Source organism: Sinocyclocheilus grahami, unplaced genomic scaffold, assembly GCF_001515645.1.
Source record: "Sinocyclocheilus grahami isolate Dianchi unplaced genomic scaffold, SAMN03320097.WGS_v1.1 scaffold97.1, whole genome shotgun sequence".
In the NCBI taxonomy this organism is placed as follows: domain Eukaryota; kingdom Metazoa; phylum Chordata; class Actinopteri; order Cypriniformes; family Cyprinidae; genus Sinocyclocheilus; species Sinocyclocheilus grahami.
The window spans coordinates 1,392,800-1,406,421 of record NW_015505276.1 but is presented as its reverse complement, the minus strand read 5'-3'; the positions used below and the strand labels follow the sequence as shown (position 1 = coordinate 1,406,421).

General features: G+C 37.3%; 3 protein-coding genes across 3 annotated transcripts in view; 2 read left to right on the top strand and 1 right to left on the bottom strand.

Annotated features, from left to right (window-relative positions):
• Positions 1–761: 761 nt before the first annotated feature.
• On the top strand, positions 762–4,046 carry LOC107588009 (LIM homeobox transcription factor 1-alpha-like). Its single transcript, XM_016275993.1, has 6 exons — positions 762–1,161; positions 1,270–1,433; positions 1,520–1,597; positions 3,082–3,199; positions 3,269–3,424; positions 3,507–4,046. Exons 1-6 carry the CDS (start codon positions 987–989, stop codon positions 3,662–3,664), a joined length of 849 nt encoding a protein of 282 aa, XP_016131479.1. The 5' UTR covers positions 762–986; the 3' UTR covers positions 3,665–4,046.
• A 3,285-nt stretch (positions 4,047–7,331) lies between these two features.
• LOC107587990 (coiled-coil-helix-coiled-coil-helix domain-containing protein 5) lies at positions 7,332–9,016 on the bottom strand. The gene is given in 5 exon segments (XM_016275972.1): positions 7,332–7,508; positions 7,970–8,006; positions 8,008–8,122; positions 8,671–8,811; positions 9,003–9,016. Coding segments are annotated over 5 exon segments (333 nt in total). The 3' UTR covers positions 7,332–7,482.
• Positions 9,017–10,274: 1,258 nt separating this feature from the next.
• The window catches only part of LOC107587989 (manganese-transporting ATPase 13A1-like), a 21,157-nt gene continuing 17,809 nt past the window's right edge, over positions 10,275–13,622 (top strand). The window contains exons 1-4 of the mRNA XM_016275971.1: positions 10,275–10,764; positions 11,372–11,461; positions 12,249–12,512; positions 12,714–12,869. Coding sequence (XP_016131457.1) covers positions 10,309–10,764; positions 11,372–11,461; positions 12,249–12,512; positions 12,714–12,869 — 966 coding nt within the window. The 5' untranslated portion in view covers positions 10,275–10,308. The remainder of the gene's footprint in view (positions 10,765–11,371; positions 11,462–12,248; positions 12,513–12,713; positions 12,870–13,622) is intronic.

Sequence of the window (13,622 nt, the reverse complement as noted above, 5' to 3'; positions counted from 1 at the left end):
ATTTGTCTTTAAAGATTATATTTGTATGCTTTTATGATCAAAGCTTGGTAGATTTTAGTTTAAAAAAAGAATGCAGTACAATAAAATGATGACTGAGAGACGAATAATTATACATTCCTCAAAAGCCTGATGCATCATATTTGATACATTTGAACATAATTATTCTTTAAAAAAATGCTATATGGATTAACCCTAAATTGATTCAATCTAGTAAACGTTCATTTTGAAATATTACTAAAACAATACAAAAGTTATTCTTATGTTTACTTTGTGACAATCACTAAAGATCTGAAGGTGGATGTTTTTAGAATTAAACTAAAAGGCCTTTTTCTTGCTAAAAAAGTATAAATCAGACAACAGAAGTTTTTTCAGTAAGTTTTTGATCATGTTGATCATTTAGTGGCCTTAGGAATGTGTATCATAATACAGTAGGCTTTAAAGGGTTAAATGTAGTGCTGTCAAACGATTAATCGTGATTAATCGCATCCAAAATAAAAGTTTTGGTTTACATAAAATACATTTATTTATTATGTATATCTAAATACACATACATACAGTATATATTTTGAAAATATATACATGTATTTACATGCATATATTTATATTCATGTAATTTATATTATATATAAATATATTTGATATATAAACATAACCTATTTTCCTTAAATATATACATGCATGTGTGTGTTTATATATACATAATATACAAAGTACACACGCATATATTATGTAAACAAAAACTTTTATTTTGGATGCGATTAATCGGTTGACAGCACTAGTTAAATGATCAATTTTTACTTAGCTGCTTGTGTGACATCTAGTCTGTTGTCAAATATTGCCACCCAGTGTTACAGACAAAACATTGCATAAAGTGAACATTCAGAAACATATCAATAACATGTGCCCATGTGTTTGTGTATGTGTGCAGGTTGTTTGTGCGGAAGTGCAGTGCCTGTCTTCAGGCGATCAGCCGCTCGGAGCTCATCATGCGTGTGCTGGGACAGGTGTACCACCTGGGCTGCTTCAGCTGCTGCGAGTGTGAGCGCCGGCTGCAGAGAGGTGATGAGTTTGTGCTAAAGGAGGGACAGCTGCTCTGCCGGGGAGACTATGAGAAGGAGAGAGAGATGCTGGCTGCCATCAGTCCGGCCCCTACCGAGTCAGGTAACCTCAGTGACCTCGCTGAAGGTCGTGTATAATTACAGGAGATGTTAACATAGTCCAGAAATGACTCTCTTCACCTTTAAGCCAATGCTCAGTTTCCCTTTGCAGTGAAGAGTGAGGATGAGGATGGTGGTGGTGTCTCTGTTGGGGGGAAGGCTGGGGATGATGGGAAGGAGCACAAAAGATCCAAGAGACCACGAACCATCCTGACCACACAACAGCGGCGCGCCTTCAAGGCTTCCTTCGAGGTGTCTTCCAAACCCTGCCGAAAGGTCAGCAGTCACAGGCCGCTCGTGTGCGTTATATGTGGAAACAGCATGTACTGTATGTACGTCTCATGCATATACTGTTGTTGCAGGTCAGAGAAACTCTGGCAGCTGAGACTGGACTGACGGTGAGAGTCGTGCAGGTGTGGTTCCAAAATCAGAGAGCAAAGGTAGGCTGGCATCATGTTTTGATCAATTCTGAAAACTTTCCTGTTTGAAACACTAGATCTTGCTTCATCATGATTTACCTAAGTAGAAAAGCAAAAACGGCATCCTTGTTCTATCAATGAATGGGTTTTCAGTGTTTGTGTTATTTCTGAGGCTTAGAATGTGGCTTAAGAGAGCAGAGTTAAAATGAACTGAAAATCATAGAACTTCATGTAGCTGTAGATCTTTGACAAAAAAGAAAATGCTTGTCAATTACATTTTGAATGTTGGCTTGACAAAGCCTTCTTTGAAACTTTTGGGAGAAATGTTTATAGGCCTAATGAGCTGATGGATGTTAGATGGATACAGACAGAAAAAAAAGTAACACTTTCAGAAAGACAGATAGACAGATACATTCAGATAGATAGACAGACAGACAGACAGACATTGTAATGGATAGACAGGTAGACAGATAGATACTTTTAGAAAGACAGATAAATGGATATACAGACAGATAGATAGACACTACTTTTAGAAAGACAGATGGATGGACAGCAGACACAGTCAGAAAAATAGACAGACAGATACATAGATACTTTTAGGGAAAACATATGGATAGATTCAGAGATATATACAGTATATATATATATATTTATATATATATTATAGATATATATACATATTAGTGCTGTCAAACGATTAATTGCGAAATCCAAAACAAACGTTTGTTTACATAGTATATGTGTGTATACTGTGTATATTTATTATGTATATATAAATACACACCCATGCATGTATATATTTAAGAAAAATATGTTGTTTATATATTAAATATATTTATATCTAATATAAATTATATGAATATAAATATATACATGTAAATACATATATATATTGTCAAAATATATAGTGTTTATATATACATAGTAAATATACACAGTACACGCACATTTATTTTACTATGTAAATAAAAACTTTTATTTTGAATGTGATTAATCGCGATTAATCGTTTGACAGTACTTTATTTATTCATTTATTTATTTTTGTCTATTGACAGGTTTTATTTTTTTATTATATTTATTAATTTCTGCACGAGAGCGCCCTCCAGCTTCGAGTATGAACGAAACATACACTGCATGAGAGCGTTTAGCACTCCATAATGTTAACATTGCCTCATTTCGGATTTAAATAAAATGTCAGGTCATGCATAGATTATCTTGTCTCTAGATTTAAATGTAGATTTATTCACACTGCTCCTTGAAAACCTCTACGTGAACACACTTGGCCGAAAAAAGTGCAGGGGACAAATTTATGTTTTATGAAAAGAGAGGTGGACACGACCCCACGTCCCCCACATATTCAACACCCATGAGTGTTACTAATTAAATTCAAATTAATTGCCATCATTGTGAACACACTTTCGGAGCTTGTTTGATAAGTACTACTATATGGGAATGTTGTTCCAGGACCAGTGGACTTCAATAAATGGTTGTTTTTGTGAGTTCAGATGAAGAAGATCGCTCGCAGACAACAGCAGCAGCAGCAACAGCAAGAACAGGAGCAGATGGGCGGGACCAGGAGGGGCCCGAGCAGAGGGGGCCGCCAGAGTAACGATGACAGTGAGGGTAAGACACGGACACAACTGTGTGAAATGGCTTGATGAAAGGTGTGAACCCGGCTCTGTCTCTCTACAGATGGCTCCAGCAGTCACGGACTGGACGCGCTGCTCTCATATTCCTCTCTGCCACGCCAGCAACTGCTGGCTTTGGATCCCAACATATACAGTAGCGAGCAGTTCCGACACGGGCTCACGCCACCGCAGCTAGGCCCCGAGCAGATGCACTCCTACGGTAAGGATCTCCCACTGCATCAACTTCAGCATTGGTTATTTTTTCAGTTACTGTTTGCATTTGAACGCAGACTTCATTTCAGACTCCGAGACAGTTTTCCATGACTTGGACAGCGATGGAAGCCTCAGTCATCTCGGGGACTGTCTCTTGTCGACTGCCGACGTTGGAGTTCTGTCAGGACGGATAGGAAATCCCATTGATCGCCTCTACTCGATGCAAAACTCCTACTTTACTTCATGACCCTGGTTCCACCTACCTAAAGCGCTCCTCCACCACTGCAGGGGGCAACAAGTAGATTGAGTCTCACTGGAGGCGTCTTTCATAGTTAAAACTAATTGAATCCCTCAATCGTATCTTAGTCGTGCCAATAAAACTCTAACCAACCAAACCAAAACAGAGTCACACCCTAAAAATTTTATTTGACATGGACAGAATGGGAACTCACTGGAAAAACATGTTTTAAATCATACATATGCACTAAAAACTAAACGTTTTTTTGCGACGGTCATAGGAACATAACAGACATCAATGGGCAAATGTTCATGTAAGTGTTACCTCACCTCATTCACTACAGAGCACTGCAGTGACATATTGTTGCAAGCTAAAACCCAGAAACAAATGATTATTTTAGCACTTCCGGTTCCACTGTTCTGAAGTCAATTGTTTATTTTGAATGATTTTTTGGTGAAATGCCCGAAATGAGGTCTGTGGTTAACATAAGCGCAAAATATTTTCACATTTTATACCACAACATAAAATAAAGCAGTAATGCCTCACTAATGTTTTTTAAGCTTTTAAGTGACTTGAAAACTGCGGTTGTTACGAGTGGCTAAATGTACATTTGGGTCGAAATAGTTGCCTTCACAGCCTCATAACGTAAACTTTTAGGGAAGATGTTTTTTAGATTTATACTTCAGCCGGTTGTATTTAGGCTTCAAAATTCATAAAAGTTCATTTGTGAAGATTATCGTGCTGAACAAAACATGTAGGAATCATACACTTTTGCTGGCCACCGAGCTTATTTTATGCGATTAAAAATATGCTACTGGGTTTTTGCTGAAGGAACCAGGGTTATGCAAACTTCTGGATTGACCTGCAAAAATACGTCATCACTGAAGCTCTCTATCCACCTTATTTTTCAACGTGGATGTAAGCCGTTTTCTGTGAATGTGGGAGACTTCTGGTTCATTAGTCTCTGTAGGGAAATAACGAGAAGAATAACAAAAGTGCAGTAAACGGTAAAACTGTTTGCACTACAAACCAGTGTGTTCATAATTAAGATAATACATTAAAATAACATGGTTAGTTCCACTATGATTTTGGACACCACTTCAAATGGCTGTCCCCTCAAATAGCACATGATAAAGGGTTATTGGGGTGATTTCAGACACAGCCCAAGTCAATTTCATATCACTCTCTCCATACCGCCTTGCCATCTTAATGTCCGTCTTGAGTCAGCTTTTATTTAAAGATAACGTGAAAACCAAAAGAGTCTTGCATGCTGGCGTAAGTCAAATGTACATTAATATTTCTTGTAAAGAAACAATGTTTATTAAAGGTGCACTCAGTTTTTGTATGTTGAGCTGACTAATATAGCAGTTATCCTGTACTTACACTGACACCTAGTGGTGTGGATGCAGCAAAAGCAAGGTTATTATAATAGATTAAAACGAAAGGCTTTTCATTACTTATAAAATAAAATAAACGTTAATTGAATTTTTTTTAAATCTAGTTGCCATGGCAACATTTCTCTTTTTCATTTAGTTTAACTTGATGTACTAAAATAACAAAAAAAATGTTAATTAATAAAGGATACAGACATTTAAAAAAACTAATAAAAATGGCAAAAACATATCTAAACTACTAAAACTTTAATTAAAAGGAAATTATGTTAATATATATTAGCACATTATTTTAAAAAGTATTGATTTTTTGCGTGTGAATCTTTAAATTGGGGGGGGGGGATACTGAGTGCACCTTTAACACAAATGTAACTTTTTTAACTTTTTTTTCTTTTCACAAATGAAAAATGTCGACAGCTATTGCAGCATTTTCTCTAAAGAAATTTAATTTGGTAGGTTTTTAACTATTGTAAGTTTCTCAGACAGGGACTTTCAAGCCGCCTTAACTGTGCATTACACAATTAAAGAGACAAAATAAAAAATGAAGAACCCACAAAATAATGAAACGTCAAAGCTGAAGTATATATCTCAAAGAAAATATCAGTGAGGGAGTCTTGACAGGGTTCAGAGAGCAAAGGAGGCACACATACCACAGTGCTCAGTCAACACGATCAAAACGATTAAAGCGAGGTTTGACAAATATGGAAAATTATGATGTAACCAAACCACAAAAGAGATTTTTTCCATTCTAATTTCAGGTTTTGGACACAGGGTAGATTTCCTCTGATTAAAAAAAAAAAGTGAGAGGTGAAAACTATCAAGGGCCTTGAATTTTTCTGCAGCAGCACTGACTGTAGGCTTTAGATGGTTAGGCATCAGGTAAAATGTAGGAATGTGCTACAATCTCCAAACTGAGATGAGGAAATAATCAGGGTTGCTGCTGTTACAGGGTTAGTTAGCCTTACAGTTACAGGGTTGATAATAAATATGACATCTATCACTTTAATACTGACAAGAAAAAGAGCACAAAGTATTAAAAATACCCCCTAAATGTTACAGGACGTGTACACTTGGCAACGTGTTGCTAATTGTGCTTTATTGTAAAATACTAAATGTGTTGGTCACATGACTGTTGTTGTAATTAGCTCTCTTGTTATACGTGTAGTTATTTACTACTTTTAACTCATTATGTTCTTGTTGGCTGTTTTTAACGGCAACAATAGCATTGGAATATTTATGTTGCAGCATGAGACACTGTATATGTGAAACGTATTATTTATATTGAAGAATGTACAGCGGATTTACATGAACACCATCTGCTTATGAAAACCGTCCATAACCTGACAAACTGAAATGTAGTTTTTAGTACACTGGATATGAGTTGCTGGTAAATCAGCTGCTCACATTTTCATGAAGCATTTAGTGATACTGGACTGTTTCATTTAAAGTGGTGTGATGTTTCTTTTAAGGACGGCTGTTTCGGTTTCTTTTAGTGTGATTACTTTCAGTGAATGTGTTTTTTGTGTACAGTGTTCTCGGTTTCCCAATATAACTCGTCATTTCAAACGCTGACGCTTGGCTGTGTGATTTATGGTTCATGTGCTCTGATAAGAATGCGATTCTGGTAAAACGGTTACATATTGTTCCACTTTTGATAAATGGACCAAATGAAAGGTCTGTGTAGCTCGGTGGTCAAAGGTTCAAAACCCGTGTCCTCCCTCCCGTTAACCAGCGGGCAAAGCAGCACTAATCTAATGCCTCCCTACAGGCTTTTGTTCCGGGACGCAGGGAACCAGTGGAAATGTGAGGGGGAGATATTACATGCCTGCATTCTTTGGTTTAATATTATACAGTGGTACGGTAAGGTGAAAAACATCCAAACAGCGACTAACGGGAAACAAGAAAAACCTGTTATAAATGACATAAACCTGCGTACTGAACCTAGATTTCACATGTTAAATCAACAAGCATGCTGAATACATATTAACTAAAAATAAACATATTACAGTTCATTATGTAGAATTTTTCAGCAGGCTGAAAAATTCTAGCAACACATTTTTTTATTTTATAAATTGCATCGTGCAAAAAGTGCAGAGTGCATGTGAATTCAATTGTTTAATGCTTTTTGGTAAAATAGGTCTCTAATCTTCAAAAGTGCAGAGAATTTAGAAATGCATATTTTATTGCAACTTCGTGTTTTGATATCATGGTGAGCTTTTTAAAAAAAAAATCTCATAAATAGTGCGAAACGTTCCATTAACAAAATAAAACATCACATTGAATATTTTGGGAAAAAAAAGGTGTGCAAAAGACTGAGGTTTCAGTTTTTTTGTGTGTGTGTTGCAGTTCTTCAAAGATAATAAGCTTTTCCACAGCCCATTTCTTCTCAGTACTGAGTATAAAACACCTGTGTTATTAACAGGGACAAAAAAACACCTATGTGGGCTGCGGCGCAGCATTTGCTGTTGGAAGAAAGTGTTAGAAATATTTTGGTTACACTTTACTTGAAGGGGTGTGCATAAGACTGACATGACACCTTCATATTCATGACATGACACATGTCATGAATATGAAGGGTTTTTATGCATGTTTATGACAACTGTCATTAAGTGTCATTCGCTCAGTTATGTCATTTTTAATGCAAAGATGACATTGTTTGAGATGTCTTTGTGATGGGCTATGGTTAGGGGTAGGGTTAGGTTAGGGTTAGGTCAAATAATGTCATATTTGCATTAAAAATGACATAACTGAGCGAATGACACTTAATGACAGTTGTCATAAACATGCATAAAACTCATGATTATGAAGGTGTCATGTCAGTCTTATGCACACCCCTTCAAGTAAAGTGTTACCAATATTTTAATTCATTGTACTTAGTCATACATCCAGGTATAATTATAGAAACGCAGACTTCACTGCTTACCTATTCCTGAAAGGTCGACGGTCTCAACACAGGCAAGGGAAACATGCGAGGTGAGGTTGACAGGCTTCAGCAGAGCTCTGGTTCTCCCGCAGACAGCGCTCAAACACTGAAAACTCACCAGCACAGTCGCTTCGGATCTTCCTTATCACAGGACTGCATTGAGATGGAAGAAAAACAGGAGGAAAACATCAGAAATATAGTGCTTCCTATTCCATCTGGCTAAATAAACCATCCTAGTCTATTTATTCAGCTTCAGGAAAATTGCACTGTGGGCTTTTAGAAAATAAACTAATATTTCAGAACCAGCGTTTTATGTATAACATGCAAAATTAAACATTTACATATAATATCTTAAATTTGATTAAAATAAATTAAATATACTTTTTTTTTGGGGGGGGGGGGGACAATATGACTGAATACAGCTTGATGGGTGATGTCTAAAGCAAAATAAAGAAACTAAACACTACATTTTGTTAAGGTTTTGAATATGCTGTAACCAATTATTGTTCTATTTTTATAATGGTTGTCACAGATCTAAATCGGAGTCAATAAAAGCGTGGCAAAACAACAGTTTTAATGTGTTGAAGAAACACATTTAGATCAATTTGTGATATAAATAAGAATAAACAACATCCTGCTCTCACACAAAGGCAGTTGCATTCTCTTTGCCATGCAGAGTTGTTGATTATATATGGACGTACTGTGATGAAGTGCACTGTGCCACCCTCAGCTTCAGGTCTACACACTTCTCTTGCCATGATACTGGATGGGAGACAACACATGCACCATATTCATCCAGCTCCTTCTGGCAGTATTTGCTCATGATGGCCATTGCTGCCTCCCTGTTATAATACAGTTTAACATGTATTTAAATTGAATTAGCCTATATGCACATCACAATGGTTTCTCAACACCGCAGGTTCACGTCTTTGAAAGAATAACTAATATGAAGGACGGTAAACCATTTTAAAATCAGTTCGTCAAATAGAGTTCTAGGGCCATTTTATTACAAAATACACATTCTAGCTCCTACAATTCACTGATCATTTTAGCTAATGGGGTTGAAACAAAGCTTAGATCTCCTTTCTCTTACACGCCAGTTTCAGGTCTTGGATGAGCGGATGGCCTGAATCAGGTGTGTTTGATTAAGGAAGCATGCAAGACGTGCAGTGTTGGGGTGCCTCCAGGACCAGGGTTGGGAACCACTGCTTTAAAGTAACATTTTCTTTCATTTTTCATTGTCGTATTTTGTTTTAAAAGAAAACAGTTAACCAACGATATTTATGTGCTGCTTTGTTGATTAATGTATTTTCTTTATTATTCATTTTGATGTACAGTATATTAAAATAAACAGCAATACGGGTTAAAAGATACAAGAAACATACAATAAAGGAACAACGATAAATCCGTCATACACTCATTCATACAAGAGGAAAGCAGCTTTTGTGTGCCATCAGCCGTATCTTTAACACTAGTTTCAAAAACCCTGCCACTCTTATTATTTTTAGTATAATATAGAAATGTAAGAACTGGGAGTGAGTTTGTTTCAATTAAAAATAGGGATAATGGCACGTATCTAGTTGCGTATTTCATTATATCGATTTTCAAGGTCAAAAAAAATCACTGCCATAGGAAATATGAAAAATACGATTTTTGGGATGAAATAGTCTTTGATAATGTAAAAATATATATCCAAATTTAAAAGTGTTACACGTTCTAGTAGCCCTTTTGCCTTATAAATATGTGACCCTGGAGCACAAAAGCAGTCATAAGTAGCACGGGTATATTTCTAGCAATACCTAACAATACATTGTATGGGTCAGAATTATAAATTTTTCTTTTATGCCAAAAATCTTTAGGATATTAAGTAAAGATCATGTTCCATGAAGATATTTTGTAAATGTCCTACTGTAAATATATTAAAACTTAATTTTTGATTAGTAATATGCATTGCTAAGAACTTCATTTGGACAAATTTAAAGGCGATTTTCTCAGTATTTAGATTTTTTTGCACCCTCAGATTCCAGATTTTCAAATAGTTGTATCTCGGCCAAATATTGTCCTATCATAACAAACCATACATCAATGGAAAGCTTAGTTATTCAGCTTTCAGTTTAAAATCAATTCAAAAGAATGTACCCTTATGACTGCTTATGTGTTCTAGGGTCACATATAAAAAACCGTGCAATATATGTCTTTTCTTTTATCATCCCATGGCACTTGATTTGACTTTTTTTTAATAATATCATTTCCATATGAAAATTTCTGTCAATCCGAAAAATCTCCTGGCAAGGAAGGACGTGCACCGGATATTGCGTCACCGGCGTGCGTGCTTGCGTATGCGGAAGCTGTCGTTTGTGTCTGATAATTTTGAGGAATCTGTAGCGTGGGCAGACAACGGGCCGGTGCGAAGCTGCCTGTTTACCATCAGCGCCTGCGAGGAGGAGGAGGAGGAGGAGGTGGAGAGTAGGAGGAAGGCACGCTCTGGAATGGACGAAGCTAAAAAAGATGGAAACATGCCCGCGGCCGGGAGGACGCAGACGCGCGCGCCGAGCGATGATCTGGTGAGATCCGTGTCTCTCCACAGCCGCAGGCCACGCGTCCTGCACGGCACGGTGCTCCCGTTCCTCCTCCTCTACCCGGGCTGCTTATACGCGTGGTTGGGAGTTTACGGAGCCGCGGAGTCCGCTGAGGCCGGTCTGCTCGCGCTCGCCGCTCTCGGGATCGCGCACGTCCTGACAGTGCTCTCTGGCTACTGGTCCGTGCACGCGCACTGCTGGCTCACCTGCTCCAAGGTGATAAAACATGTGTGCAATGCAAGCAATGAATATAAATGTTATTTTCAATAACCAGCACGTTTGATGATCGCTTTTATTGGGCTTAGTACAGGTACATCTAAAAAAATTCGAATATCATGAAAAAGGTCAATATTTTTTGTCACTCATTTCAGAAAGTGAAACCCATATATTACATAGATTCATTACACAGAGAGTGAAATATTTCAAGCCTTTATTTCTTGAAATTTTGATGATTATGGCTTACAGATGATGGAAACCCCAAATTCAGTGTCTCAGAAAATGTTTAATATTGCATAACAGGGCTGTACACTGGTGCTACAGAGGTTGAAAGTTTTGTAGCACAGGCCAAAAAGTTGTAGCACAAGTATAAGTTCATCACTTAAACAGGCACTGATGTTCCATACAGAGCACAAAAATACAAACCATCACAAAAATAGTTTTAGACAAATTTTTCTGAAATGAGTGACATAAAATATTGACCTTTTTCATGATGTTCGAATTTTTTGAGATGAACCTGTAAGTCATGCATCCAACCATATGTTTGGGACATCTCATAATTTTGCACAGGAAGCTGACTGTAATTATGCAAATATATTTTCAACAGGAGTCTGATCCAGCCAAAGCCACCTTTGCAAAAGTTATACCAACACCCAACAATGGTTCAGCTGAATTGGTGCCTCTTCTGAGGGATAAGGTGAGAGATCTTATTTTTTCCTGGTGTTTCTTTTAATACTCTGCTGGTATTCTTCATTTAGGGGTCATGCTTGTGATCCTCCGCTGTCATAACACACCAAAGACAATAAGCACATTGGGGTTGGTTTTCCTTAGCTGTTTATAAGTGTGTTTATGTAGCTTTTGAATTTGGATGTATATTCTTACATTATCAAAGACTTTTTCATTTTGGCTGATTGGTAGATTGTACCCCCAAAAAATGTATTTCGCTTTCATTTCCTATGGCAGTCATTTTTAACCGTGAAAATCAAAAGTGTGACTGTTTTAGCCTTTTGTGATCATATCCGAGGTTTTTTGTGTGTGTTAATATAGCAAGTACTACAAAAGTCCCCAAGTTTCATATTATTGAAGTAAAAAAACAAATCGAAACATAAGCTCATTAGAGAATTAAATAAAATAAATAATGCAATAATAAAATAATGCAAGAATAGCTGTTTTAGTATTCAGATCTCGTTATTATTAATGTGATATGATACTTTGTTGGGTCTCAAATGTTATTATACAGGTGTCACAGTCAAACCGTTTCAAAAACTGAAATGGTCAGGCTTGAAAATAAACGTATAAAAAAAAATCTAAGATTTTCCAGAATGTAGATAAAATATCCTTATTTGGAAATCATGGATAACCGGAAAAACCATGATAATTCCTTGGTCAAAGGTGTGGAAACCCTAATTTTAGGTTATAACAGATGAAAAATGTCTATGTAAAGTCTCTCCTTTTTTTATTTTTTATTTTTTTTGTGTGTGCAGGATGAGGATGGATCGGAAATCCTGTCCTTTGAGTTCCAGAAGATCCGTTATGTGTACGAGAGCAAGGAGAAGAAATGCTTTCTGCCAGTGGAGTTTCCGATCAACTTTCCCATGAGTCACTTCCAAAACTGGAGAGGCTATCAGGAGGAGGATCAGTTACGGGCTGCAGAGAAGCGCTATGGCACCAACCGTGCAGAGATGGTGGTGCCCGACTTCCTGGAGCTCTTCAGGGAGAGAGCCACAGCACCCTTCTTTGTCTTCCAGGTTTGTATGCAGAGCGTTCGGTTTGATTATAAATGCATGAGTATACTAGAAATGCATCATTGTCTAATGGCAGTGGTTCTCAAACCTGGTCCTGAAGGCTTTTTACCACTGAAACTGCATTGAACATACATCCTGGGTCCGGGATTGTGAAACACCAGCCTGTGAGTATGATATGAACTGTATGTTTTTGTCCCCCTGCAGGTGTTTTGTGTGGGTCTGTGGTGTTTGGATGAGTACTGGTACTACAGCATCTTTACGCTCTTCATGCTTGTGGCGTTTGAAGCATCGCTGGTGCAGCAGCAGATGAGGAACATGTCAGAAATCCGCAGAATGGGAAACAAACCTTACATGATCCAGGTAACTGCAGTAACTTTCCGCTTCCAGCTGCAGTTTTGGTCGAGCTGTAATTAAATGTTCGTCTACTAACTCTTATTGAAATGTTCTTTAAAAAGGACATAGTCCTGGTTCTGTCTTCTGATTGGTCAGTACAGTGTATATCATCCACAATATAGTAACATATAAGCACTAAAGATCGACCGCTATATCGATTTACCGATATTTTTCCAGATATTTTAGCATTTTACAATAATCGGATATCGGTTTTGTAATATCGGATTCGCCGATAAATACCACCATCTTGTGGATGTTTTGATAATTGCTCGCAGGATCAACATTGTAGCGCGTCTGAGGGGAAACAAGGCAACAACAACGGCGTGCACGGGTACTTGATTTACTGTAGTTAGTAAACTTTATTTAACATAACAGCCATTAATGCACAAATTAGATGTATTACATAAATGCCTGATATACAGTTTATGCAGCTTGGCTCGAAGAAATAGAGATGAACTCACGGAGTCACGTAAGATAATCCGTCAAGTCCTGTCCCAATTAAGACGTAACTTTGCATGAATTAAATAAAATGCAGCCATGAATGGGCGCATGTTGGAAATAACAGTGCTGAATTTAATTCGCTCTCTGTTGTCTATATGCTCATCGTCTCATGAAGTCGGAGTCACGTAAAATAATCCGTCAAGTCCGCTCCCAATAAAGACGTAACTTTGCATGAGTTAAATAATACAGCCATGAATGAGCGCATGTTGGAAATAAAAA

Coding starts and splice junctions, on each gene's coding strand:
- LOC107588009 (XM_016275993.1), top strand. CDS start 987: ATGCGTGTGCTGGGACAGGTGTACCACCTGGGCTGCTTCAGCTGCTGC. Junction 1,598..3,081: donor TCCAAAATCAGAGAGCAAAG/GTAGGCTGGCAT, acceptor TTGTGAGTTCAG/ATGAAGAAGATCGCTCGCAG. Junction 3,200..3,268: donor GAGTAACGATGACAGTGAGG/GTAAGACACGGA, acceptor GTCTCTCTACAG/ATGGCTCCAGCAGTCACGGA.